General features: G+C 47.4%; 1 protein-coding gene across 3 annotated transcripts in view; it reads right to left on the bottom strand.

The window, feature by feature from the left end:
* Nucleotides 1-4,111: 4,111 nt before the first annotated feature.
* miga1 (mitoguardin 1) overlaps nucleotides 4,112-27,001 on the bottom strand; it is a 59,647-nt gene continuing 36,757 nt past the window's right edge. For 2 of the 3 annotated variants that reach the window (XM_055641309.1, XM_055641310.1), the window contains exons 11-17: nucleotides 25,540-25,626; nucleotides 24,080-24,178; nucleotides 21,487-21,621; nucleotides 15,718-15,771; nucleotides 12,693-12,809; nucleotides 9,292-9,449; nucleotides 4,112-6,468 (exon numbers count right to left, since the gene is read on the bottom strand). In XM_055641309.1, the coding sequence (XP_055497284.1) occupies nucleotides 6,429-6,468; nucleotides 9,292-9,449; nucleotides 12,693-12,809; nucleotides 15,718-15,771; nucleotides 21,487-21,621; nucleotides 24,080-24,178; nucleotides 25,540-25,626 (690 nt within the window). In that variant the 3' untranslated portion in view covers nucleotides 4,112-6,428. The remainder of the gene's footprint in view (nucleotides 6,469-9,291; nucleotides 9,450-12,692; nucleotides 12,810-15,717; nucleotides 15,772-21,486; nucleotides 21,622-24,079; nucleotides 24,179-25,539; nucleotides 25,627-27,001) is intronic. The other variant, XM_055641311.1, reaches the window with a different exon arrangement.

Below are 27,001 nucleotides of genomic sequence, written 5' to 3' on the forward strand. Positions count from 1 at the left end.
AGAGATGAGAATGGAAATCTGGGGCCTCTTGATGGTGAATGAGAGCAAGTGAATCCATCAGAGCCCAAAGATAGACACAAATGCTGGAGTAACTCAGCGGGACAGGCAGCAACTCTGGTTCGAAGGAATGGGTGACGTTTTGGGTCAAGACCCTTCTTCGGACATGAGTGGAGTGTAAATTAATCTTTAGAACTTGTTTTCCAAAAATTAATTGGGCACTGACTTTTCAAGAGTGTTTCGTTGCCATATGTGCCGAAACAAAACAATGACATTCTTAGCAAAACAGATGTGTAAACCCTCCTCAAGGCTTGCTGCCTTCCAGCGCCAAAGACCCGGGTTTGATCCCGACTACGGGTGCTGTCTGTACAGAGTTCGTACGTTCTCCCTTTGACCTGCGTGGGTTTTCCCCGGGTGCTCCTGTCAGATGCAGAGAGAATGGAGCGGCTGGGCTTGTACACTCTGGAGTTTAGAAGGATGAGAGGCAATTTTAACGAAACAGGTTGTTAAGGGTTTGGACACGCTAGAGGCAGATAACATGTTCCCGATGTTGGGGGAGTCCAGAACCAGGGGCCACACAGTTTAAGAATAAGGGGTAAGCCATTTAGAACGGAGACGAGGAAACACTTTGTCTCACACAGAGTGGTGAGTCTGTGGAATTCTCTGCCTGAGGGCAGTGGACGTCGGTTCTCTGGATACTTTCAAGAGAGAGCTGGATAGAGCTCTTAAAGATAGTGGAGTCTGGGGATATGGGGAGAAGGCAGGAGCGGGGTACTGATTGGGGATGATCAGCCATGATCACATTGAATGGCAGTGCTGGCTCGAAGGGCCGAATGGCCTACTCCTGCACCTATTGCCTATTTCCTCCCACGCTCCAAAGACGCACAGGTCTGTAGGTTAATCGGCTTCAGTAAAATGATAACTAGTCCCTAGTGAGTAGTATGCTGCTAGTGTACGGGGTGATCGCTGGTCGGCGTGGACTCAGTGGGCCGAAGGGCCTGTTTCCGCGCTGTATCTCTAAAGAAAGCTCTAAAGAGTACTTGAAGAGCTGTAACCCAGGAGGGTGACTCTTCAGGTGGTCAAAAAACGCTGGAGTAACTCAGCGGGACAGGCAGCATCTCTGGAGGGAAGGAATGGGGGACGTTTCGGGTCGAGACCCTTCTTCAGACTGTTCTTCGCTCAGGTTCCTACTAAATCTTGTCCCTCTCACCATATACATTCGTCCTCTTGTTTCTGATTCCCCACCCAGTGGAAAAGCACCCGCTCCCCCACTCTGGCAAAACCCATTATGACTCATGTTCACCCGAGTCATTGGAGCAGAATTAGGCCATTCATAGACATAGAAAAGATAGAAAATAGGTGCAGGAGTAGGCCATTCGCCGCCATTCAATTTGATCATGGCTGATCATCCAACTCAGTATCCCATCCCTGCCTTCTCTCCATACCCCCCGATCCCCTTAGCCACAAGGGCCACATCTAACTCCCTCTTAAATATAGCCAATGAACTGGCCTCAACTACCTTCTGTGGCAGAGAATTCCAGAGATCCACCTCTCAGTGTGAAAAAAAGTTTTTCTCATCTCGGTCCTAAAACATTTCCCCCTTATATATAGAAGCTGGGATGTAATGCCATAAAATTGTACAAGGCACCTTTTGGTGAACCAAATCTGGAGTATGGTGTTACAAAACCTACCTGAATCGTTATGGGAATCTGGACGCCAACAATTTTAGCGCTGAGTACAGAGGCGGATTTACTAGAATTTTGCCTAGGGTTTCTAACCGCAGATGTTCAACTAAGTTACAGAAATAGGTTGAAAATAAGTTATGTCTTTATTCTATAGGAGCGCATAATATAGTTATAGGGGGGACCTGATAGAGGTCTTCCGCAACCTCTCGCAGCCCCAGGGTTTTATATAGACAGAGTTGACGTGGATGTAGCTTTTCCCTTTGAGAATGGGGCAGATATAAACCCTAGGACATGTTACTTCAGTAATTAAGGGATCCAGAAGTTTAGGGGTAATATGAGGGGGAACTTAATTACGCAGCAAGTGGTAGCGGTGTAAACCATGAGCTCACAGTGGAAGTGGTGGAGGCAGGTTCATGGGTATCATTTAAAAATAAATTGGATAGGCTATATGGATGAGAAAATGGATATAAAAATCATGGTATGAGTGCAGAATTATTTGTGACTAAGGGACAAAAAAAAATGTTAATCTTTCCTTAAGGAAATGGGCTTGTAGGGCCGAGATGGCAGCTGTTTCCGTGCTGTCCATTGTAAATCAATAGGGAACAAGATGCTAATTTCCGAGTATGAAAATGGCCATAACTTTTTTAATACTTGAGATATGAAAGTGAATTTGGTGTCAAATTAAACTTATTGTTATGCTTTATCTGATGGGATAAATTGCAGACTTGATTTTTAAAATCTCAAAATTTTGTAACATTGCTACTTCTCCCCATGTCCCGACACCCGTACTAATGAAGAATCTGTCAACCTCTGCCTTAAAAATATCCCCCGACTTGGCCTCTACCGCCTTCTGTGGCAATGAATTCCACAGATTCACCACCCTCTGACTAAAGAAATTCCTCCTCATGTCTTTTCTAAAGGTTCGTTCTTTTATTCTGAGGCAGTGGCCCCTGGTCCCGGATACCCCCACTGGTGGAAACATCCTCTCCACATCTATTGTCTATTAAGGCAGGAACGGGGTACTGATTGGGGATGATCAGCCATGATCACATTGAATGGCTCAAATTATTATTATTAGTTATAATCAACTTTCTGGTTCGAAGGGCCGAATGGCCTACTCTTGCACTTATTGTCTATTGCCACTTTCTCCAGGCCTTTCAGGTTTGTGAACCCCTTCTGTAAAAGTCCTCCTGTTGCGATCAAAAGAGTACGGGCCTCTCTTTGTGTGAAGTACTCAGTGTGCAGGCACATGTCCAAGTCTCCGTATTTGAAATCACTAGTTATAGCAGTAGAATTAGGCCACTCGGCCCATCGAGTCCTCTCTGCCATTGAATCATGGCTGATCTCTGCCTCCTAATCCCATTCTCCTGCCTTCTCCCCATAACCCTCGACACCCGTTCCAATCAAGAATTTGTCAATCCCTGCCGTATAAATATCCACTGACCTGGCCTCCGCAGCCCTCTGAGTCCAGGTCGTTGTATTTGAAACCATCCGAAATAAAATGCACGCCTCACGCCAATAAAGCAGCAGGAAACGATTTGCTTTGTTAAAGTGCTTTACTTACAGACAGTGCTCTCCGACACTCAGTGGTCGCTAACAAAAGCCCGCGACAAGCGTGTGGGCAGCTTGCCTTCGCGATTTGGGCCCAGTGCTGATACAAAATTAAACGCACAGACATATTGTGTGGGAAAGAACTGCAGGTGCAGGTTCATACTGAAGATAGACACAAAAAGCTGGAGTAACTCAGCGGGACAGGCCGCATCTCCGGAGTGAGGGAATAGGGTGATTTCACGAAAGGTCACTGGAGCGTAGATCCGCACCCACGTGACCGAAAATCTCAACTGGAGTACATGTTATACATCCGGTACATGTTAGTGAATGGGAAAACACGCACTTTCCCACCCGTTAAAAACATGGAAAACGGCCGATATTTGAGCTGAAATTTTCTGTGCTAGTCGGGGTGACCGTGAAGCACGGCGACCTAAATTTTCAGGCAAAAAAAAAGATAGAAAGTAAGGTAATTACAAGAGGGAACTGAAGGTGGAAAAACAGCGGAAGTGCTTAGCAGACATTTGCCGTGGAGATTTAAAGATCCAAAATATCGGGAATTATCGCGTTTGCTCGCTGAATTTCATCAAAAGTAAGGCATTATTAACTTACTTTTGATGAAATGCAGCGAGCAAACGAGACAATAGATTGAGACGGTGATGCAGAGAGATACGGAACAAGTGCATGAGGGGTGTGCAAAAAAAAAGTTACGATGATCAAGGAAACTGGCCATTGTCAGCTGCCGTGACCCGAAACGTCGCCCATTCCTTCTCTCCAGAGATGCTGCCTGTCCCGCTGAGTTACTCCGGCATTTTGTGTCTATGGGCAGACATATTGCTAGGCTCGCACAGACCCACTGTGTGTGTGTGTGTGTGTGTGTGTGTATATAAGGCAGCTTTTATTAGTTATAATCAACTTTCCAGAAAATACAAGCATTTTATTTTACACTATTTTATCATATTGCATCTGCAGCTATCGTTCCGCGGTGGATCACAATGTCAAACGCAAAATTAAAGTGCAGGCGGAAATGTCAACAGGGTGGTGTACTCTTTTAGGTGCTGAGATCCATATATACATATATGTGTCAGAGATATAGATACAGAGATACCAATGTGTACACAGTCACATTATGGACCATTAATAAGCAGCAGACAACACCAAACACATAAGCCGCTGCTTGGTGGAATGGCTGCACTGTTTAGAGTCGTCACGTCTCTCTCTCCATTCAAAGACCCCGTGAGCTGAGGTCCCAATCAATGGTGGGAACCTCTTGGATTAGCTGCAGACTTCTGGAGCCTGCCCGACTCTGGAACCTTATCCTGCTGCGCTCCAAGGAATGGAGTCCCAGCCTGCTCAACTTCTCCCTGTCGCTCAGACCCCTCGAGTCCTGGCAGCATCCTTGTGAATCTGCTTGGTACCCTTCCCAGCTTGACACCATCATGAGGGGAATAGATAGGGTCAATTGTACCCACGGCAGCGGGAATCAAGAGCTAGGGGCCGTACGTTTAAGGCGAGAGGGGAAAGGTTTGATGGGAACCTGGGGGGGAGGGGGCAACATTTTCTGCACAGAGGGTGGTGGGTGTACTAAGCAAGCTGCCAGAGTTGGGAAAGGTACTAGAACTGCCAGTTGAGAAAGGAACTATAACTTATAGAAACTTACAAAATTCTTAAGGGGTTGGACAGGCTAAATGCAGGAAGATTGCTCCCGATGTTGGGGAAGTCCAGGACAAGGGGTCACAGCTTAATGATAAGGGGGAAATCCTTTAAAACTGAGATGAGAAGAACTTTTTTCACACAGAGAGTGGTGAATCTCTGGAACTCTCTGCCACAGAGGATAGTTGAGGCCAGTTCATTGGCTATATTTAAGAGGGAGTTAGATGTGGCCCTTGTGGCTAAGGGGATCAGGGGGTATGGAGAGAAGGCAGGTACGGGATACTGTGTTGGATGATCAGCCATGATCATATTGAATGGCGGTGCAGGCTCGAAGGACCGAATGGCCTACTCCTGCACCTAATTTCTATGTTTCTATGTTTCTATGTATCTATAACAGCATTTAAAAGACACTTGGTTGAGTACATGGAAAAGGAAGGTTTAGACCAATGTAGGCCAAATGCACTGTATTTTACCACAAGAATCCTATTTTAGTCTCCTCAAATTCCCGTCTATTAAACTGTTGCCCCTCTCACCTTAAACCTGTGTCCTCTGGTTCTTGATTCCCCGCCCTGTGATAAAGGCTTGTTGGGTTACAGGGAACAAGTAGGGAGATGGGACCAATGGGAAAGCTAAGAACTGGCATAGACCCGATGGGCAGAATGGCCTCCTCGATGTGGGAGGAAGCTAAATGCACCCAGGGAGAACCCAGGCAGTCACGGGGAGAAGGTGCAGATTCCACACAGGTTGTTGGATGGTCAATAGACAATAGGTGCAGGAGTAGGCCATTCGGCCCTTCGAGCCAGCACCACCATTCAATGTTATCATGGCTGATCATCCCCAATCAGTATCCTGTTCCTGCCTTCTCTCCAAATCCCCTGACTCCGCTATCTTTAAGAGCCCTATCCAGCTCTCTCTTGAAAGTATCCAGAGAACCGGCCTCCACCGCCCTCTGAGGCAGAGAATTCTCACAGACTCTCCACTCTCTGTGAGAAAAAGTGTTTCCTCGTCTCCGTTCTAAATGGCTTACCCCTTATTCTTAAACTGTGGCCCCTGGTTCTGGACTCCCCCAACATTGGGAACATGTTTCCTGCCTCTAGCGTGTCCAAACCCTTAACAATCTTATATGTTTCAATGAGATGCCCTCTCATGCTTCTAAACTCCAGAGTGTACAAGCCCAGCTGCTCCATTCTCTCAGCTTATGACAGTCCCGCCATCCCGGGGATTAACCTCGTATCATCCTCTGGGATTGGGACTGGGAAGACGTGGCGAGCCAAACAGTGGTCAAAGCCATGACCAGATAGAAGCAACAAAACGGCAGACAATGCAACGTCACACCAAGTTTATTGCAGGTAATACAATTGTAAGGATACCTCCTGGCCAAAATGAAATGGCTTTCCGAATCGCAACCGGGATTTCCAAGTAATCAACCGGTCTGGACTTGGTCGCCCTCAGCAACACCAAGAGTCTACAAAAAATCCCGGATACTTTCCATTGGAAACCTCCCTGAGTCTATCATGAATTATAGGCACCGTGCAACTTGTCCCATCATCTTTGGCCCAGGGTAGGTGCTTCCTTGAGACTCCCCCTGTCGTGGGATGACAAACACATTTTGCTTTACTGACCCCCCCCACCATTAATCGCCCCGCCCCCCCCCCCCCCCCCCCCTCGAGGAATAGCTCCAAATCCCACGGTTCCCTTGGAATTTCACCGTGCAAAAAGCTCCCACCAAAACCGTGAGAGATGCGCCGTTCATTCATTCCATGGGCAAGGAAATGCAGAGAGAAGGTCAGGCAAGGGGTGTCCAACGGGAACCGCCACAGAGCAAGGCACAGAGCCAAATAATAGTGATCCCAAAATGATTATTAATCGTTACAGACGCCAACAGCTCTTGGCATTCCGATGTACGATTTACTTGACAGCGGAAAAGGTGGATCTTTCATTCACAAAGGCTTCTTCCGACCTCAAAATGTTTCAATGAACATTGACGTTTAAGAAGGAACTGCAGAAGCTGGAAAAATCGAGGGTAGACAAAAATGCTGGAGAAACTCAGCGGGTGAGGCAGCATCTATGGAGCGAAGGAATAGGCGACGTTTCGGGTCGAGGCCCTTCGTCAGACTCATTGAAGTCACTTCTGTCGTGTTGCAGTGGAGGATTCACACCGGCCAGTTTACGCCCAGCGGACTCCCACAACGGACAATGACATCAATCCTGAGATAACTTGCTTCTAGGAGTCATTACAGGGAACTGCAGGTGCTGGTTTACCAAAGAAAAATACAAAAATGCTGGAGTGACTCCAACGATGTACATGTTTGAAGGCTGTGTAGGAAGGAACTGCAGATGCTGATTTACACCATGGATAGACACAAAATGCTGGAGTAACTCAGCGGGACAGGCCGCATCTCTGAAGAGAAGAACTGTGTGACGTTTCGGCTCTAGACCCTTCTTCAGAGTCTGAAGAAGGGCTCGAGACCCTTCCCTCCCTCCAGAGATGCTACCCGTCCCCTTCAGGTAATCCAGCATTTTGTGTCTGTCTTCAGGTTTGTAGACTAATGCCCCTGTCCCACTTTGGAAGCCTGAACGGAAACCTCTGGAGACTTTGCGCCCCACCCAATGTTTCCGTGCGGTTCCTGGAGGTTGCAGGTGGTTGCCGGAGGTTGCAGGGAGTGGAAGCAGGTAGGGAGACTGACAAAAACCTCCGGGAACCGCACGGAAACCTTGAGTGGGGCACAAAGTCTCCAGAGGTTTCCGTTCAGGTTTCCTAAGTGGGACATGGGGCATAATAGGCTTCGGTAAAAAATTGTAAATTGTCCCTGGTGTGTGGTTGGCGTGGGCTCGGTGGGCTGTTGGGCTTGTTTGCACCTTGTATCGCTTGTTTGCACGTTGAACTCCGCAGGTGAGGCAGCATCCCAAGAGAACATAGATGGGTGACGTTTCAGGTCAGGACCCTTCTTCAGACTGGCATTAGTCCCAAAACGTCACCTATACATGATCTACAGCAATGCTGCCTGACCCGCTGAGTCACGCCAGCATTTTGTCTGTAATTTTTCTTCTCATTGGAATTGGCTGGCAGGAGGAATGAGGAACACAAGGAATAACTTCCTGCTGTTCTTCAAACTTTTATAACAGAGTTTCTAGTGACAAGGCGGACGAGAGTCTCAGTTTAACTCTCATCTAAAAGACTTTCAAGGCAGCAACACTCCTTCAGTACTGCACTCCCAAAACAGATTAGATTTCCAAATTTTTGGAATGGGATTTAAAGGCGGCACAATGGCGCAGCGGTCGAGTGCCAGAGACCCGGGTTCAATCCTGACTACAGGTGCTGTCTGTACGGAGTTTGCACGTTCTCCCTTTGACTGGGTGAGTTTTCTCCGGGTGTTCCGGTTTCCGCCCACACTCCAAAGGCGTACAGGTTTGCAGGTTAATCGGCTTGGGCAAAATTGTAAACTGTGCACAGTGTGTATAGGATAGTGTTAGGGTACGGGGTGATCCCTGGTCGGCGCGGACTCGGTGGGCCGAAGGGCCTGTTTCCGCGCTGTATCTCTAAAGTCCAAAGCAGCACTTTCCCCTCAAACCAGCCTAAAGAAATTACAAAAATGACAAAAGCAACAAAAAAGAAATTGGACTGGGTCTATTATTCCATAAAGGGGCTGTCCCACTTGGGCGACCTAATTGGCGAGTTTAGAAGAGTTTAAAAAAATGACATGTTGAAGGCCTCCTTCGACCTCCTTGGCTACGACTAACTTCGGGAAAATTGGACACCGAATAGTGGAGAGTGAAGGCGATCCCCCTTGGACTATGATGAAGATTATCTACGACTACCTTCGACTACCCTCGATTACCTACGACTAACATGCCGACTAAACCCACGAGTAAAAAAAGTAGCGATATTTTCCATGGCGACCTTTTTTTAATCGCGGGCATTTTTTAACATATTGAGAAAAAAGCCGCGACCTAGCTGAGGCCTCGAGTATGCGGAGACCACTCTCGAGCATGAAGGAGAGTTACGAAGACCTCCTACGACCTTGTGTCGACCATGATGCGAGTATGAGTCAACTCGCCAGAATTCGCAGATTAGGTTGCCCAAGTGGGACAGCCCCTTTAGGAATTCCTATTCGGTATAGGTCACCTATTCTTTTTCTCCAGCGCTGCTGCCCGACAAGCTTAGTATTTTCTGTCTATCTTCGGTATAAACCAACACATGCAGTTCTTTCCTGCATTAAAAAAAGAAAGGGAACCCAGTGAATACTGCTTCAAGAGCAGTCGTTCCTGGGCTTGGGGTCTTTACGGGTCCCCGGTTCATAGACACCCCTGCATCTGTGTGGTGACCTTTGCACAGGGTTGCGTCAAGGCCCTGGTTTAGTGTACGTGTGGTTACAAGACCCTGTGATGAAGTGGGACTCCCACATACCCATTCAGATGTCTCAGGCTGTCAGTCCCCAGGTAAGCCATCAGCAGCTCGGTGCGACGCTGGATCAGGTGTAAGATGTCCTCTGCTAGACTCTCCCTGCTGGTGTACCTCACCTTCTCAAAGTCAAAGATGTCCTTCAGGAAGAAGAGGACTTGTTCCTGAAAATACAACAGAACGTTGGCGTTAACCCTGACCATATATGTGTGACCAGGCCTGGTGACTTTGACATCATGGGTCTGCGGAACTTTTAGCCGTGGGCGTGGCATTGACTTACCGCCTGGGATCCCTTGCCGGGGATCGCCGGAGAAGAGCTCCTACCGCCGGCCTGTGGCCTATAACATCCTGAAGCCACAGTCTCCGGTAGGAAAACGCCGATTCGGGCACTCCAAGCCGCGGAGTGTGTTCGACTGTCCCGACGTCAGAGTTTGGATCATCCCGACGAGAGGGTCTGTACATCGGGCTGCCCGTAGCGGCGACTATGGAGGGTTCATGGCCCCGACCACGGATGAACTGACTGAACTTTGTTGCCTTCCACCACAGTGAAGAACGCTGTGGTGGATGTTTGTGTTAAATTCTATTGTGTATTGTGCGTTCTCTTTTTAAATGTATCGCTGCTGGCAAATTCATTTCACTGCACCTTCGGGTGCATGTGACGAATAAAATTGACTTTGACTTTGATATCATTCCTATATATGTGCGTAGGAAGGAACTGCAGATGCTGGTTTACAAAAGTCTGATCTGAAGAATGGTCTCGACCCCAAATGTTGCCCATTCCTTCCATCCAGAGATGCTACCTGTCCTGCTGAGTTATTCTAGCATTTTGTTGTCAATATTCCTCTATTACTCAGTGGGCCGAAGGGCCTGTTTCCATGCTGTATAACCTACACTAAAACTGGACATGAGCTTTACATCTAACCTCCCTCAGGTGTCAGGGGTTATGGGGAGAAGGCAGGAGAATGGAGTTGAGAGGGAAAGATAGATCAGCCGTGAATGAATGGCGGAGTAGACTTTGAGTCATAAAGTCACAGTGGCACAGTGTGGCAACAGGGCCTTTGGCCCAACTTGCCCACACTGGTCAACATGTCCCGTCCCACCTCCCCGCGTTTGGCCCATATCCCTCCAAACTTGTCCTATCCATGTACCTGCCTAATTGTTACTTAAAAGCTGGGATGGTCCCAGCCTTGGCTACCACCTCCGACAGCTTGTTCCATACATCCACCACCCTTTGTGTGAAAAAGTTACCCCTCAGATTCCTTTTAAATATTTCCCCTTCACCTTAAACCTATGTCCTCTGGTCCTTAATTCACTTCCTCTGGGCAAGAGATTCTGAGCGTCTACCCGATCTATTCCTCTCATGATTTTATACACCTCTGTAAGTTCACCCCTCATCCTCCTGTGCTCCAAGGAATAGAGTCCCAGCCTAAGCAACCTCTCCCTATAGCTCAGACTCAATGGGCCGAATGGCCTAATTCTTGCACCTATCGGTGCATCAAAAAGCATTTGTGGTGTGATGTACAAGGACGAACTGTAGATTATCGAAGGGGATATTCCCAGCCATCAATGTGCACAGGAGCAGAACTCAATGAAGAGAAATTTGAAACGCCCGAGTCCCGGGTTCGATCCCAACTACGGGTGCTGTCTGTACGGAGTTTGTACATTCTCCCCGTGATCTGCGTGGGTTTTCTCCGAGATCTTCGGTTTCCGCCCACACTCCAAAGACGTGCAGGTTTGTAGGTTAATTGGCTTGGTGTACATGTAACATTGCCCCTAGTGTGTGTGGGATAGAGTTAATGTGCGGGGATCGCTGATCTGCGCGGACCTGGTGGGCCGAGGGCCTATTTCCGCGCAGTATCTCTAAACTAAACTGAACTAAATTCAAGAGCGCAGCATATAGTTCTCAGCATTGTAGCGCACCAGTTCCAGAGACAAAGTCCAATGTCCGCAATGGGGTAGAGGAGAATCGGACAGTACCCTAGCTTATGGAATCACCGATCAGAAGCCTGATAACAGAGGAGAAGAAGCTGTTCCTGTGTCTGATTCACCACGAGGTTAATCCCCGGGATGGCAGGACTGTCATATGAGGAAAGATTGGAAAGAGTGGGCTTGTATTCACTGGAAGTTAGAAGGATGAGGGGGGGATCTTATAGAAACGTATAAAATTATAAAAAGACTGGACAAGCTAGATGCAGGAAAAATGTTCCCAATGTTGGGGGAGTCCAGAACTAGGGGCCACAGTCTAAGGGTAAAGGGGAGGCTGAGATGAGAACAAAACATTTTCACCTGGAGAGTTGTGAATTTGTGGAATTCTCCGCCACAGAGGGCAGTGGAGGCCAAGCCACTGGATGAATTTAAATAGTTCAAGAGCGCAGGGGCTAGTGGAATCAGCATATGGGGTGAGCGCAGGCCAGTTTTCTGAGAGACATTAGTCCATGTCCAATGAATGGGGCTGGCATAAAAAAAGAGGCCGAATCTCCTGCACAGTACCCTTTTTATTTTATGAAGAAGTACAGTCCGATGGCACCAAAGCCTAATATAACATAGGACAAGTAAACTTTTTTTGTGTCATTGAAAAAAAGATTAGAATACGAGGTTAGATAGTCCCCGGATATCACAAGGTTAATCCCTGGAATGGTAAATGGAAAGTTGTCAAATGAGAAAAGAAAATAAAATTGGAAAGAGTGGGCTATGTTGTATTCACTCTGGACATTTTGCCTTAGGGGGAAAGAATGACTGGGGGGGAGAGGCTTATAGAAAGTGTATAGAAATTATAAAAAGACTGGACAATCTAGATGCAGGAAAAATGTTCCCAACGTTGGGGGAGTCCAGAACTAGGGGCCACAGTCTAACCGGGTAGACACAAAAAAAGGGGAGGCTGATCCGTTTCGGATGGGGATGAGACAGCGCCAGAAACATTTTCGGGCCTGCCTGTAGAGTTTTTGTGACCTGCGTGGGTTTTGTCCGGATCTTCGGTTTCTGCCACAGAGGACAGTGGAGGTTTGTAGTCATTGGCTTGGGTTTGTGTACTTGGTATAAATGAAAATTGTCCCTATTGCGTTTAGCATTGTGTTAATGTGCGGGGATCGCTGGTCGGCGCGGACCCGGTGGGCCGAAAGGCCTGTTTCCACTCTCTATCTCTAAACTAAACCAAACTATCTCTGGGGAAAAGGAATAGGTGACGTTTCGGGTCTTCGGACTGAGCTTTCTATGTTGCATCTGTAGAATTGTACTGATCGTGGATGATCAGCCATGATCACATTGAATGGCGGTGCTGGCCGAATGGCCTACTCCTGCACCTACTGTCTACAATTCTGCTGGGTAGTACAAGAGGCAGCTAATGTACGGGTCCCACACTCCAGGGTCCTGCTACATGTTACCCACTCAGAAGGAAAAGCCTTACCTACCTTAAAGAAACAGCACAAATCGTAGAGGGAGCTCCTGGGTCCTAAGAAACCCCACGCCAGCACCGGGCTGATGTGTTCACACACACAGTAGATGTGGGCAATGAAGCCATTGGGCACCTGTCAAAGCACAAGAGGGAGAAAAATAACCTGAAGGTTTAATTGGGGGGAAAAAACACTCCTTTCTTTTAATAATTTAGATTAGTTTATTGTCACGTGTTTGCAATCAAGCCGTCCACAGTGTACAGATACAGTTGATAGGTTGAATAAGTTAGGTCTTTATTCTCTGGAGCGCAGAAGGTTAAGGGGGGACTTGATAGAGGTCTTTAAAATGATGAGAGGGATAGACAGAGTTGATGTGGACAAGCTTTTCCCTTTGAGAATAGGGAAGATTCAAACAAGAGGACATGACTTCAGAATTAAGGGACAGAATTTTAGGGGTAATATGAGGGGGAACGTCTTTACTCAGAGAGTGGTAGCGGTGTGGAATGAGCTTCCAGTGGAAGTGGTGGAGGCAGGTTCATTGGTATCATTTAAAAATAAATTGGATAGGCATATGGATGAGAAGGGAATGGAGGGTTATGGTATGAGTGCAGGCAGGTGGGACTAACGGGAAAAAAAAGTTGTTCGGCACGGACTTGTAGGGCCGAGATGGCCTGTTTCCGTGCTGTAATTGTTATATGGTTATATGGTTATATAATGGTACATGGTATAAGGATAAGATTCAGATCCAGATTCAGATTCAATTTTAATTGTCATTGTCAGTGTACAGTACAGAGACAATGAAATGCATTAAGACAGGTTTGGAGGGATATGGGTCAAACGCAGGCAGGTGGGACTAGTGTAGGAGGTTTATATCAAAAATGTACACGGCATGAGTACTAAGTGGGACTAGTGTAGCTGGGACATGTTGGACGGTGTGGGCAAGTTGGGTCGAAGGGCCTGTTTCCACACTGTATGACTCTATAAATGGACTAGTATTGGAGACCCTCGGAATATCTTTGATCGGACCTTACTGGACTTTATTCACGTTATTCCCTTTATAGGTTGGTTTGACTTCCCAAGATGCTGAACCGCCCCATCATCTGCATGAAACTCCATAAGCCACCCGTCAACCCACTTGCCCAGCTGATCACGATCCCGCTGTAATTTTGTGATAACCATTTACACTGTCTATGATGGCACCTACTTAAGTGTCACAGGCACGGAAATCGCTATCAAGACATGCAGGGGACACAATCTCCTGGCGGCCGCGCGCCCGCATGCATGCGCATACACGCGAGGCTTCAGCCGTGGGGCCTGTGGACGGTAACATCGGGAGCTGACCTAGTTAGTGACCGACTCCGAACTCCAGCAACAGCAGCTTCGTCCGGCCCGAATCATGGGGCTTGAATCGGCCCGTTCACGGGGTCTTTCATCAGCCAGCGGGGACTTCAACATCGGGAGCATCGGGAGCCTCGATGCAGCAGGTTGATTTTAAGCCGCAACGGGCGCTAAAAGGCCCCGCGAACGGGTCGATTCAGCCCTTAGAAAGCATAGAAACACAGACATAGAAACATAGAAAATAGGTGCAGGAGTAGGCCTTTCGGCCCTTCAAGCCTGCACCGCCATTCAATATGATCATGGCTGATCATCCAACTCAGTATCCCATTCCTGCCTTCTCTCCATACCCCCTGATCCCTTTAGCCACAAGGGCCACATCTAACTCCCTCTTAAATATAGCCAATGAACTGGCCTCAACTACCTTCTGCGGCAGAGAATTCCAGAGATTCACCACTCTCTGTGTCAAAAAAGGTTTTCCTCATCTCGGTCCTAAAAGCGGCTGATGAAGTCCGGAATACAGAACATGGGGAGGATTGTCCCCCACCTCTCAAAGCATGGGGGACGTGCCCCCCTGTCCGCCCATGGACAGATAAAAGATGGACTTGGCATCATGATCGGCACAGATATTGTGGGCCGAAGGGCCTCACCTTGTGCTGTTCTGTTCGATGTGTCAAGCAGGCTTCGCTGCTGAATTTAAGAGCTTAGGAGCACGGTTGTGGATAGGCTCTTTATATCCTCACTGTAAATGCGGGGCGGCACAGTGGCTGCCTCACAGCGCCAGAGAGCCGGCTGTCTGTACGGAGTTTGTACGTTTCCCCCTGCATGGGTTTTCTCCAGGTGCTCCGGTTTCCTCCCACGCTCCAAAGACATACAGGTCGGTTGGTTAATTCGGATTCGGTAAGTTGTAAAAAAAACTACATAGTGTGTACAATAGTATTAGCGTACAGGGTGATCGCTGGTCGGCACAAAGTCGGTGGGCCGAAGGGCCAGTTTCTACGCTGTATCTCTAAAGTAAAGTAAATGTCCATTCAACTTTCACTCTCTCACCTTAATTTCATTGAAGTCCGCCCACCGGGACTGTCATAAGCTGAGAGAATGGAGCAGCTGGGCTTGTACACTCTGGAGTTTAGAAGGATGAGAGGGCATCTCATTGAAACATATAAGATTGTTAAGGGCTTGGACACGCTGGAGGCAGGAAACATATTCCCGATGTTGGGGGAGTCCAGAACCAGGGGCCCCAGTTTATGAATAAGGAGTAAGCCATTTGGAACGGAGACGAGGAAATACTTTTTCTCACAGAGAGTTGTGAGTCTGTGGAATTCTCTGCCTCAGGAATTCTCTGTGGAGGCCGGTTCTCTGGATGCTTTCAAGAGAGAGCTAGATAAGGCTCTTAAAAATAGCAGAGTCAGGGGATAAGGGGAGAAGGCAGGAACGGGGTTCTGATTGGGGATGATCAGCCATGATCACATTGAATGGGAGTGCTGGCTCGAAGGGCCGAATGGCCTACTCCTGCACCTATTGTCTATTGAGTCCGCGCCGACCAGCGATCCCCGCACACTAACACTATCCTACACACATGGGACAATTTAATTTTTTTATACATTTATACCGCTGATTAACCTATAAACCTGTACGTCTTTGAAGGCTGGCGGTGCGGAGAGAGGGCAGTGAAGAGCAGATCTGTTCCAGGGGAGCGTGTTCTCACCTTCATCTGCTGCCTCTTGGTCTTCAGAACGGACCAACAGCTTGAAGCCACGGCCTGAAATGAGAGCACGAGAAGGTAAGAAACAGTGACAAGAGGCCATTCAGCCCGTCAACCCAGTCTGCCCTCAACACAACCATGGCTGAGCTTTATTAATGTTATTAATGATTAATGTTGGATGTCTCATTCCGAACTATCACTGTTGTCACTTGTGGGCGGAGCACCAAGGCAAATTCCTTGTATGTGAATACTTGGCCAATAAACTTATTCATTCATCCATTCATTCATTCTATCTCAACAGCATATTCCTATCCTATCCTTGAATCCTTTAATATACATAATTCCTTGGATCCATGTTTTATAAGCTGCCACTGATCAAGTCCCCACATCGACTGGGGTGTGTATTTCCAAAGACTCACTACTATCTGAAGAAATGTCTTTTCAGTTCAGTCCAAAACAAATCCCACCATCGAAGGGATCTACAGGAGTCGCTGTTTCAACAACAAGGCAGCCAACATCACCAAGGACCCTGGCCACGCTCTCATTTCATTCATGCCATCGGGCATCGGGAAATAAGTACAGGAGCCCGAAAACTATGGCCTCCAGGTTCGGGAACAGCTTCTTCCCAACAACCATCAAGCCCTTGAACACTGCAAACACCAACTAAACCATGAACTGCTTTTGTTGCACCAAAGAAGTCAGGATTTTGCAGTAATCTTGTTTTAACTTTTTTAATTGATTTTGCTCACTAGTCATCAATGAATATTGTGTTTACAGGCCTGTTAAGCTGCTGCAAGTGAGAAATTCATTGCTCCGTTTTCAGTACATATGACAATTAAACACTTATGTAGAAACAAGGAACTGCTGGTCCTAGTTTTTACAAACATAACGACACAGAGTGCTGGAGTAACTCAGTGGGTCAGGCAGCATCTCTGGTGAACATGGATAGGTGCCGTTTCGAAACATCGCGTGTCCAACTTCCCCAGAGATGCTGCCTGACCTGCAGACTTTGAAGAATGGACCCGACTCGAAACGTCACCTATTCATGTTCTCCAGAGTTGCTGCCTGTTTAATTCAGTTACTCCAGCACTTTGTGTCTTTTTTTTTGTTGGTATACCAGCATCTGCAGTTCCTTGTTTCTACATCTAGATCATGACTAGGTGATGTCTTGGGTCAGGACACTTCTTCCAACTGATTGTGGTAGACAGTATCTCTGAAGGACATGGATAAATGTGTTGTTTCAAGTTGGGACCCTGCTCTAGAGGATATGAAATACTATAGAACTTTATTTCTCCCAGGAGTGAAATTGATCTCGCAATACTCAGAAAAACACAAAATACATGAAACATGAAATTATAGTGATGAGTGGAAAGGATTGGGGATGTGCAAAGATTGGGGAGGGTGGGGGGGAGGGGAGTCAGTCTACCCCACGGCAGAAGGGGAGGAGTTTTATTGTATGCTAACCAGTCAGCAGAAAGACGATAAGACACAAAAAGCTGGAGTAACTCAACGGGACAGGCAGCGTCTCTGGAGAGAAAAGGAATAGGTGACGTTTTGGGTCAAGATCCTTCTTCAGATTCTACAAGATCACAATCGAGCCATTTACAGTGTATAGATAGATACATGATAAGGGAATTTAGTGCAAAGTAAAGCCAGCAAAGTCCAATCAAGGGTAGTCCGAGGATCACCATTGAGGTAGATAGTAGTTCAGCACTGCTCTCTGGTTGTGGTAGGATGATTCAGTTACCTGATAACAGCTGGGAAGAAACTGTCTCCGATTCTGGTGGTGTGTGTGTTTTCGCACTTCTATACCTTTTGCCCGATGGGAGAGGGGGAGACGAGGGAGTGGCCGGGGTGAGACTGGTCCTTGATTATGCTGCTGGCCTTGCCGAGTTGAGGGGAAGAGGAAAGTCTGAAGATGGGTGTCGACCCGAAACGTCACCCCATTCCTTTTCTCCAGAGATGCTGTTCGGCCCGCTGAGTTACTCCAGCTCTTTGTGTCTGTCTGCAGTTCCTTGCTGCAGGCTCTCAGGTGTCTTGTTCCTTTTGGGGGGGGGGGGGCTCGGAGTATGAGGGGGGCTCTGCTTGCGTACTTGCGAGATCGCATACCACGATAAGGCAACGCGTTTTTTTTCTTCTTTGTTCCAGACACAAAGCTGAGGAAGTGGCCAAGAAAAGCAAGTGCCTTGCCAGGTCCTCAGCAATAAATCTCAACATACTTCACATTGCTTTAAGCAAAACCACGCAGCTGAGGTATGTGAGCTGGTTCTAATGAAAGTTTTTTTTCCTCTCTTTCCTCTAACTAGCATGGTTGGAATGCACTTGTTTCCATTTAAGGCAATGACCCAGAGTGGTTAATGGGAGCCCCATTATACCCCTCGAATGAAGATCAGGCAAGATTGCACACAATTACACTCTGTGGCATGAAGACAAGCCATTAGCTTCTACTGGGCCTGGACCGCGTTCAATAGTCTGAACGCCACCCCTTCCCACGTCACTGCATTCCCAACCCAAACGACAAGACCTTCCCATTCCTGGTCCCATCTAATGTTTCTCCAGCTTTCCCCTTAAATGCTCCCGGCTCTTCACCTCAGCCGCTCCATGTGGAAGCGAGTTCCTCAAGCCAAGTTACGCAAACGAGCTCTTGCCGGGAAAAAAAAAAAATAAATGTTTTAAAAGCACTCGAAGGATCTGGGAATGGACCCACTGCGACTGAGCGGACAATGGTTTGAGGTGAGAGGGGAAAGTGGGCCTGCACTCGCCGGGGTTTAGAAGGTTGAGGGGGGGGGACCCCAAAATAAATGCATTCCCCTTCCTTATTACTGATTCAGCTTTCTGGAAATCCTGCAGTTGAATCGGTAATAAGGACGGCAGATTAATTTCGAAAAGGGCTACAACGCAAAAACTGGGATGTGATGCTGGGGCCTTATAAGGCACTGGTCGGTCGGACTGCATTCGGAGTATTGTGAGGTGTTTTGGGCCCCATGTCTGAGGAAGGACATGCTGGCACTGGAGAGGGTCCAGAGGGGATTTACGAGAACTATCCCAAGAATGATTGGGTGAACATATGATGAGCGTTTGACGGCACTGGGCCTGTATTCGCTGGAGTTTAAAAGGAAGAAGGGGGCACCTCATTGAAACTTACCAAATAATGAAAGGCCTGGATAGAGTGGATGTGGAGAGAGGATGCTTCCACTAGTGGGAGAGTCTAGGATTAGAGGTCCATAGCTTCAGAATAAAATGACGTTCCTTTAGGAAGGAGATGAGGATGAATTTCTTTAGCCAGAGGGTGGTGAATCTGTGGAATTCATTGCCACAGATTCAATGGATATTTTAAAGTTAGAGATAGATAGATTCTTGATTGGTGCGGGTGACAGGGGTCATGGGGCGAAGGCAGGAGAATGGGTTTTAGAGGGAGAGATAGATCAATCCTGATTCAATGGCGGAGTAGACCTGATGGGCCGAATGGCCTAATTCTGCTCTTAGAACTTCTGAACTAAATAGGAACCCGAGTGGCACCTTTTTTTCACAGTGAGAGTGGTGGGCATATGGAACAGGCTGCCAGAGGAGGTAGTTGAGGCAGGGACTACAACAGCATTTAAAAGGCATTTGTACAAGAACATAGATCGGAAAGATATAAATGGACTGGACAAGCTAGATGCAGGAAAAATGTTCCCAATGTTGGGCGAGTCCAGAACCAGGGCCACAGTCTTGGAATAAAGGGGAGGCCATTTAAGACTGTGAGAAAAAAAACTTTTGTGGAATTCCCTGTTACAGAGGGCAGTGGAGGCCAAATCACTGGATGGATTTAAGAGAGAGTTAGATAGAGCTCTAGGGGCTAGTGGAATCAAGGGATATGGGGAGAAGGCGGGCATGGGTTATTGATTGGGGACAGTCAGCCATGATCACAATGAATGGCGGTGCTGGCTCGAAGGGCTGAATGGCCCCCTCCTGCACCTATTTTCTATGTTTCTATTTAGATGGTTATGGGCCAGATGCAGGCAGGTGAGACTGGTGTAGATAGGGCATCTTGGGTCGGCATGGGCAAGTTGGGCTGAAGGCCCCGTTTTCACGCAGTATGATTCTATCCAATCTCTCCTGATGAATCATCAAGCTGTTCAATCCAAGCAGCATCCTTGAGTAGTGTGGGTGTCACGGGTTTTGGGGGAAGACAGGAACTTAGAAGGATGAGAGGACACCTAATTGAAACTTACCGAATAGTGGAAGGCCTGGATAGAGTGGATGTAGGAGAGTCTTGGACCAGAGGTCAAAGCCTCAGATTCAAAAGACTTTCCTCAAGGAAGGAGATGAGGAGGAATTTCTTTAGTCAGAGGATAATGCCATCACTTTAGGTTCAAGTGACTATGCACTGAAATAAGACAGCTACCTGTAAACCCACCAACACAACAAGCTTCAGTCCAGTCCACTTCCAGATCAATAGACAATAGATCCACGAGTAGGCCATTCGGCCCTTCGAGCCAGCACCGCCATTCAATGTGATCATGGCTGAATATACACAGTGACAAGATGGCGTCCAAGCCCCAGGTGCATGCTGATCCCAGAAGTGGATCTGTACGCCGTGGACATCTTGACTATAATCATGTATTGACTTTTGGCTGTGGACACGAAATGCTGGAGTAACTCAGCGGGTGAGGCAGCATCTCTGGAGAGAAGGAATGGGCGACGTTTCAGGTCGAGACCCTACTTTAGGCTTTTGGCTTTTGTCTTTCGGCTGACTGGTTAGCACGCAACAAAAGCTTTTCACTGCACCTCGATGCACGTGACAATAAATTACACTAGACCAACCAACCAACTAACTAAACTAACCAACCAACTAAACCAACCAACCAACTAAACTGACCAACTAAGCCAACCAACTGACTGACTAAGCTTTTTTTTCTTTTTTTTTTTGAAAATATTTTTTATTGGAGATAGGTACATAATCTATTACATCATTACTGTCTTACATTTTTAAATTGATAATATTGTCAGTTATTATTACATTGTCTCCAATACTTTTTGCCTTTTTCTTCATTTTTTTTTTAAACTAGATAGAACTAAAGAGATAGATGAAGTAGAGGAAGAAAAGAAAGAAAAGAAAAACTAAAACAAAAAAAAAAAAAAAAAAAAAGGGGGGAAAGAGGTAGTTAAAGAAGAATGGAAAAATTTATTAAAAATAAAAAACATCGTTCGAGATATGTTCGTACATTTCAGAGTGTAGCATTTCATCGAATCTTTAGCCCGAGTGCTAGTCAGGTTCCTGTGCTGAACTATTCTGACCCTTTAAGTAATCAATAAAAGGAGACCATGTTCCAACGAATAATTCCTGACTGACTAAGCTAACCAACCAACTGACTAACTAAACCAACCAACTAAACTGACCAACTAACCAACCACCTAAACCAACCAACCAAACTAAACTAACCAACCAATGAAACCAACTAACCAAACCAACTGACCAAACCAACCAACTAAACTGACCAACTAACCAACTGACTAAGCTAACCAACCAACTGACTAACTAAACCAACCACCCAACTAAACCGACCAAGTAAACCGACCAACTAAACCAACCAACTGACTAAATTAACCAACTAACTGACTAACTAAATCAACCAACTAAACCGACCGACCAACTAAACCAACCGATCAACTAAACCGATCGACCAACTAAACCGACCAACTAACCAACTAACTAAATCAAAGTTCAATATTCGATACAATGTAACATTCACAGAACTTAGTTCGATTTGTCCCCGACTTTCTGCTTACAGTTTCCTTGAAGGAGTTATTTAGCCAGCGATTGTTAACAATATTCTGGATCGACGAAGGGGGATTCTCCAGATCCTCAAAGGAGTCCATCAGGATGAAGTCCAAAACAACGTCATAAAAATTCATGTGCTTCACCTGCGAGTTAGAAGCAGTTGGAATAAGTCCCCGCATTAGACCAACACATTAACAAGTTTAGAGAAACAATGAACGTTTATGACTTGAGGTGTGGCACGGTGACGCAGCGGTATAGTCGTGGCCATACAGCGCCAGAGACCCGGGTACCACCCCGACCTTGGGCACTGTCTGTACGGAGTTTGTACGTTCTCCCCGTGACCGCGTGGGTTTTCTCCGGGTGCCTCCGGTTTCCTCCCACACCCCAGAGACTTGCAGGTTTGCAGGACAATTGGCTTCGGTAAAAATTAGAACTTGTCCCTAGTCTGTGTAGGGTCGTGCTAGTGTACGGGGATCGCTGGTCGGCATGGTCGGCATCCCGCGCTATATCTCTAAAGTCTAAAGACTACAATCACAATTTTTTTGAGTCATTAGAGCAGATATATGGACAGACCATAGAACAGTACAGTTAAGAAACAGATTCCAGATTCAGGGACAATTTCTTCCCAGCTGTTATCAGGCAGCTGAATAATCCTCCCTCAAGGTTTCAAGGTCTTTCATTGTCACGTGTCCCAATTAAGGTACAGTTATATTCGTGTTACCATACAGCCATACTAAAAAAGGCAAGTTAAACATCCACCACAGCAGATTCCCCACATTCCTCACTGTGATGGAAGGCAATAAAGTCAAATCTTCTTCCCTCATTTAGAGAGCTGTCCTGAACTACTTTCTACCTCATTGGTGACCCTCGGACTATCTTTGATCGGACTTTACCTGGCACTTAACATTGTTCCCTTCATCATGTATCTATACACTGTAAATGGCTCGATTGTAAACATGTTTAATTTTTTAGCTCAGAGATACAGCACAGAAACGGGCCCTTTGGCCCACCGGCCAGCAATCCCCGCACACTAACTCTATCCCCCACACACTAGGGCCAATTTTACATTTACACTGAGCCAATTAACCTGCAAACCTGTACGTCTTTGGAGTGTGGGAGGAAGCCGAAGATCTCGGAGAAAAACCCACGCAGGTCACGGGGTGAACGTACGAACTCTGCACAGACAACCACCCCGCAGTCAGGATCGAACCAGGATCTCTGGCGCTGTAATGCCCCTGTCCCACTTAGGAAACCTGAACGGAAACCTCCGGAGACCCACCCAAGGTTTCCGTGCATTTCCCGGAGGTTTTTGTCAGTCTCCCTACCTGCTTCCACTACCTGCAACCTCCGGCAACCACCTGCAACCTCCGGGAACCGCACGGAAACCTTGGGTGGGGCCCAAAGTCTCCAGAGGTTTCCGTTCAGGTTTCTTAAGTGGGACAGGGGCATTAGGCAGCAGCTCTACTGCTGCGCCACCGTGCCGCCTATTGTCTTTCTGCTGGCTGGTTCGCACGCAATAAACTAAACTGAACGGACGAGGCCATTCAACCCACAGGATCTAGAAACATAGAAACATAGACAATAGGTGCAGGAGGAGGCCATTCGGCCCTTCGAGCCAGCTCCACCATTCATTGTGATCGTCACCTTTCAATAACCCGTGCCTGCCTTCTCCCCATATCCCTTGATTCCACTAGAGCTCTATCTAACTCTCTCTTAATGCAGTGTTTTGGCCTCCACTACCCTCTGTGGCAGGGAATTCCACAAATTCACGACTCACTGGGTGAAAAAGTTTTTTCTCACCCCAGTCTTAAATGGCCTCCCCTTTATTCTAAGACTGTGGCCCCTGGTTCTGGACTCGCCCAACATTGGGAACATTTTTCCTACATCTATCTTGTGCTGAAATCGGGGACGAAGACTTTTCTGTTTGACGCTGCTTTTACTCACTTTTAATAATAATAAAATTAAATAATTACTCATTTCTAACTGCAATGTAATTTTTATTTCTTGTATTTTATACTTGTCTTATTCTATTTTAGCTTGTTTTTATTTTCTATTCTTTTTAATGACTGTCTTTAATTGCTTTTATAGAAACATAGAAAATAGGTGCAGGAGTAGGCCATTCAGCCCTTCGAGCCTGCACCGCCATTCAATATGATCATGGCTGATCATCCAACTCAGTATCCTGTACTTGCCTTCTCTCCATACCCCCTGATCCCTTTAGCCACAAGGGCCACATCTAACTCCCTCTTAAATATAGCCAATGAACTGGCCTCAACTACCTTCTGTGGCAGAGAGTTCCACAGATTCACCACTCTGTGTGTGAAAAATGTTTTTCTCATTTCGGTCCTAAAAGATTTCCCCCTTATCCTTAAACTGTGACCCCCCCCCCCTTTGTCCTGGACTTCCCCAACATCGGGGATTGCTTTTGATTGCTTTTTAATACTTTGTGTACAGCACTTTGAATTGCCTTGTTGCTGAAGTGTGCTGCGTAAATAAACTTGCTTGCTGGACATGATGCCAAGTTCATTTCATCTACCTATACATGATCCACCCTGGCGCCCCTGCCATTTCACAACAGGGGGGGGGGGGGCTTGGACTCACCCCACGGTTTGCAAGCTCCCGTTTGGTCGTCTCCCAGTGATCCGTTTGCTGCAGGAAGAACATCATCTCCTCAAAGACTTCGGCAAACCTCTTTGGATTCTGAAATTAAAAGAGCCACAGAGACCATTAAATTACAGGTCCACCAACCTGGGAAGAGAGTACAGTGAAGATTCACCAGGATGTTGCCAGGACTCGAGGGTCTGACCTATGGGGAGAGGTTGAGCAGGCTGGGACTCTATTCCTTGGAGCGCAGGAGGATGAGGGATGATGTTATCGAGGTGTGTAAAATCATGAGAGGAATAGATCGGTTAGATGCACAGAGGGATCGGTTAGTGCAGAGGGATCTAGGAGTACAGGTGCATGGTTCCTTGAAGGTCAAGTCGCAGGTAGATAAGGTGGTCAATAAGGCTTTTGGCACTTTGGCCTTCATCAGAGTATTGAGTATAGAAGTTGGGAGGTCATGTTGCATTTGTATAAGACGTTGGTGAGACTGCATTTTGAGTATTGTGTTCAGTTCTGGGCACCGTGTTAGAGGAAAGATATTGTCAAGCTTGAAAGGGTTCAGAAAAGATTTACGAGGATGTTGCCAGAACTAGAGGGTGTGAGCTATAGGGAGAGGTTGAGTAGGCTGGATCTCTATTCCATGGAGCGCAGGAGGATGAGGGAGGATCTTATAGAGATGTACAAAATCATGAGAGGAATAGATCGGATAGATGCACAATCTCTTACCCAGAGTAGGGGAATCGAGGACCAGAGGACACGGGCTCAAGGTGAGGTGGGGGGGGGATTTTATAGGAATCCGAGGGGGGTTACATCTTCACACAAAGGGTGGTGGGTGTATGGAACAAGCTGCCAGAGGAGATAGTTGAAGCTATTGGGATAGTTGGGACTATTCCAACATTTAAGAAACAGTTCGACAGGTACATGGATAGGACGGGTTGGAGGGATATTGGCCAAATGCGGGCATGTGGGCATAGTGTAGCTGGGACATTGTTGGCTGGTGTGGGCCAAACGGGCCTGTTTCCAGGCTGTATCACTCTATGATACCACCGATTTTCCGGCACCCTTGGCTCCAGAGCCTTTCTGGATTATCCTTTTTGCCGAACAGAGTCGGTGGTGACCAGCGATCCCCGCACACTAACACTATCCTACACGGGACAATTTAGAATTTTACCAAGTCAGTTAGCCTACAAAGCTGTACGTCACTGTAGTGTGGGAGGAAACCGGAGCACCCGGAGAAAACCACGTGGTCACGGGGAGAACGTACACACTCTGTGCAATTTAGCTTGGTTTATTTATCGTCACATGTGCCGAGGTACAGTGAAAAGCTTTTGGGGCGGGCTATCCAGTCAGCAGAAAGTTCGCTGCACCTCGGTAAACGTGCCAATATTTAAGTAAACTATCAAGGCAATGACCAGAACAGAGTCTAACTGCTACAATATAAGAGCTCGAGTCCATACCTTGTGTGCTTTCATCATTATCGAAGACAGGATCTTTTTCCCCATCTCAGCGAAATACTTGATGTTGGCGGCTTCAGAAAGAATGACCTGGAAGTGTGGGGAGAGCAGAATGAAACAGAGGCCACATTCGCCATCTCAAAATGGCCCAGCTAGTCTTGCCAGCGCCAAGTTGGCTTGTTGATGCACCAAGGCCTGTTCACATGCACCTTCGAAACTCTTTGGCTTTTGGCCAAGCATCATTCTGGCTTGAAAGATGGCATAGTCATAGAGTTTACCTCGTCCATTCCAACCAAGGTGGCATATATTGGGCTAGTCCCATTTACCTGCATTCGGCACGTCGCCCATTAAACTCTCCCTTTCCACATATATGGCCGAACGTCTTTTGAAAGTGGCAATTTAATCCACTTCTCCGACTTGCCCCTTAATTTAAGTCGTCATCACTCTACCATTCCAGTCAATCTTCTCTGTAAGATCTAGACATCTTTGATAACGAGCAGGCCCCGAATTGGATACAAGGCTCCAACTGAGGGTTAACTGATGGTTATCAAAGCCTGATGTCAAGAAAGAACAAAGAAACATAGAAAATAGGTGCAGGAGTAGGCCATTCTGCCCTTCGAGCCTGCTCCGCCATTCAATATGATCATGGCTGATCATCCAAATCAGTACCCCGTTCCTGCGTTCTCCCAATATCCCTTGATTCCTTTAGCCCTAAGAGCTACAGTGTATCCAACTCTCTCTTGAAAACATCCAGTGAATTGGCCTCCGCTGCCTTCTGTGGCAGAGAATTCCAAAGACCTGTTGGCTCTCCCGCAGCCATGTGTGGAGTAAGGCCTGGCTCGCCGCCGCAGAGAAGGACCCGGAGGGGCCGCGGCCTGCAGGAGGGAAACTCGGAAGCCGCCGAGCTCGGCCCCGAAGACCAGAGAACGGAGGAGGAGGGAGCCTCTGGTGACGGACGTGAGGAGTGGGCCGGTGGGAGAGGGAGAGGGGTGTTGCCTCCAGCCCCTGCAAGGTCGGCTGCAGGAGGCGTTACACCCAGGGACACGGAGACAAGGGTCGGGCGGGGGAGGAGCGGGACGTGGGTAGGTGGGCCGAGCCGGCCGAGGGTGACGGAGGAGGCCCTGCAACAGCCTGGGGCCTCGCCTGGATCGGGAACCGCTCCAGTACATCCAGTGCACGGACACAACTTTGGACTCTTTCTTTGTGTCAATGGTGCCTAAAATATGGCGACGTGCATTTGTGAACGATGCAAAGAGAATTTCACCATGCAATGAAGTCAGGCACAAAGTGCAGGAGTAAACTGCGGGGCAGGCAGCACCTGTGCAGAGAAGCAATGGGTGACGTCTCGGGTCACCCATTCCTTCTATCCAGAGATGCTGCCTGTCCCGCAGAGTTACTCCAGCATTTTGTGTCTATCTTCAGTGTGAACCAGCATCTGCAGTTCCTTCCTTTACATTGCACTGTT

This window comes from Leucoraja erinacea, chromosome 10 (assembly GCF_028641065.1).
Source record: "Leucoraja erinacea ecotype New England chromosome 10, Leri_hhj_1, whole genome shotgun sequence".
Taxonomy (NCBI): domain Eukaryota; kingdom Metazoa; phylum Chordata; class Chondrichthyes; order Rajiformes; family Rajidae; genus Leucoraja; species Leucoraja erinaceus.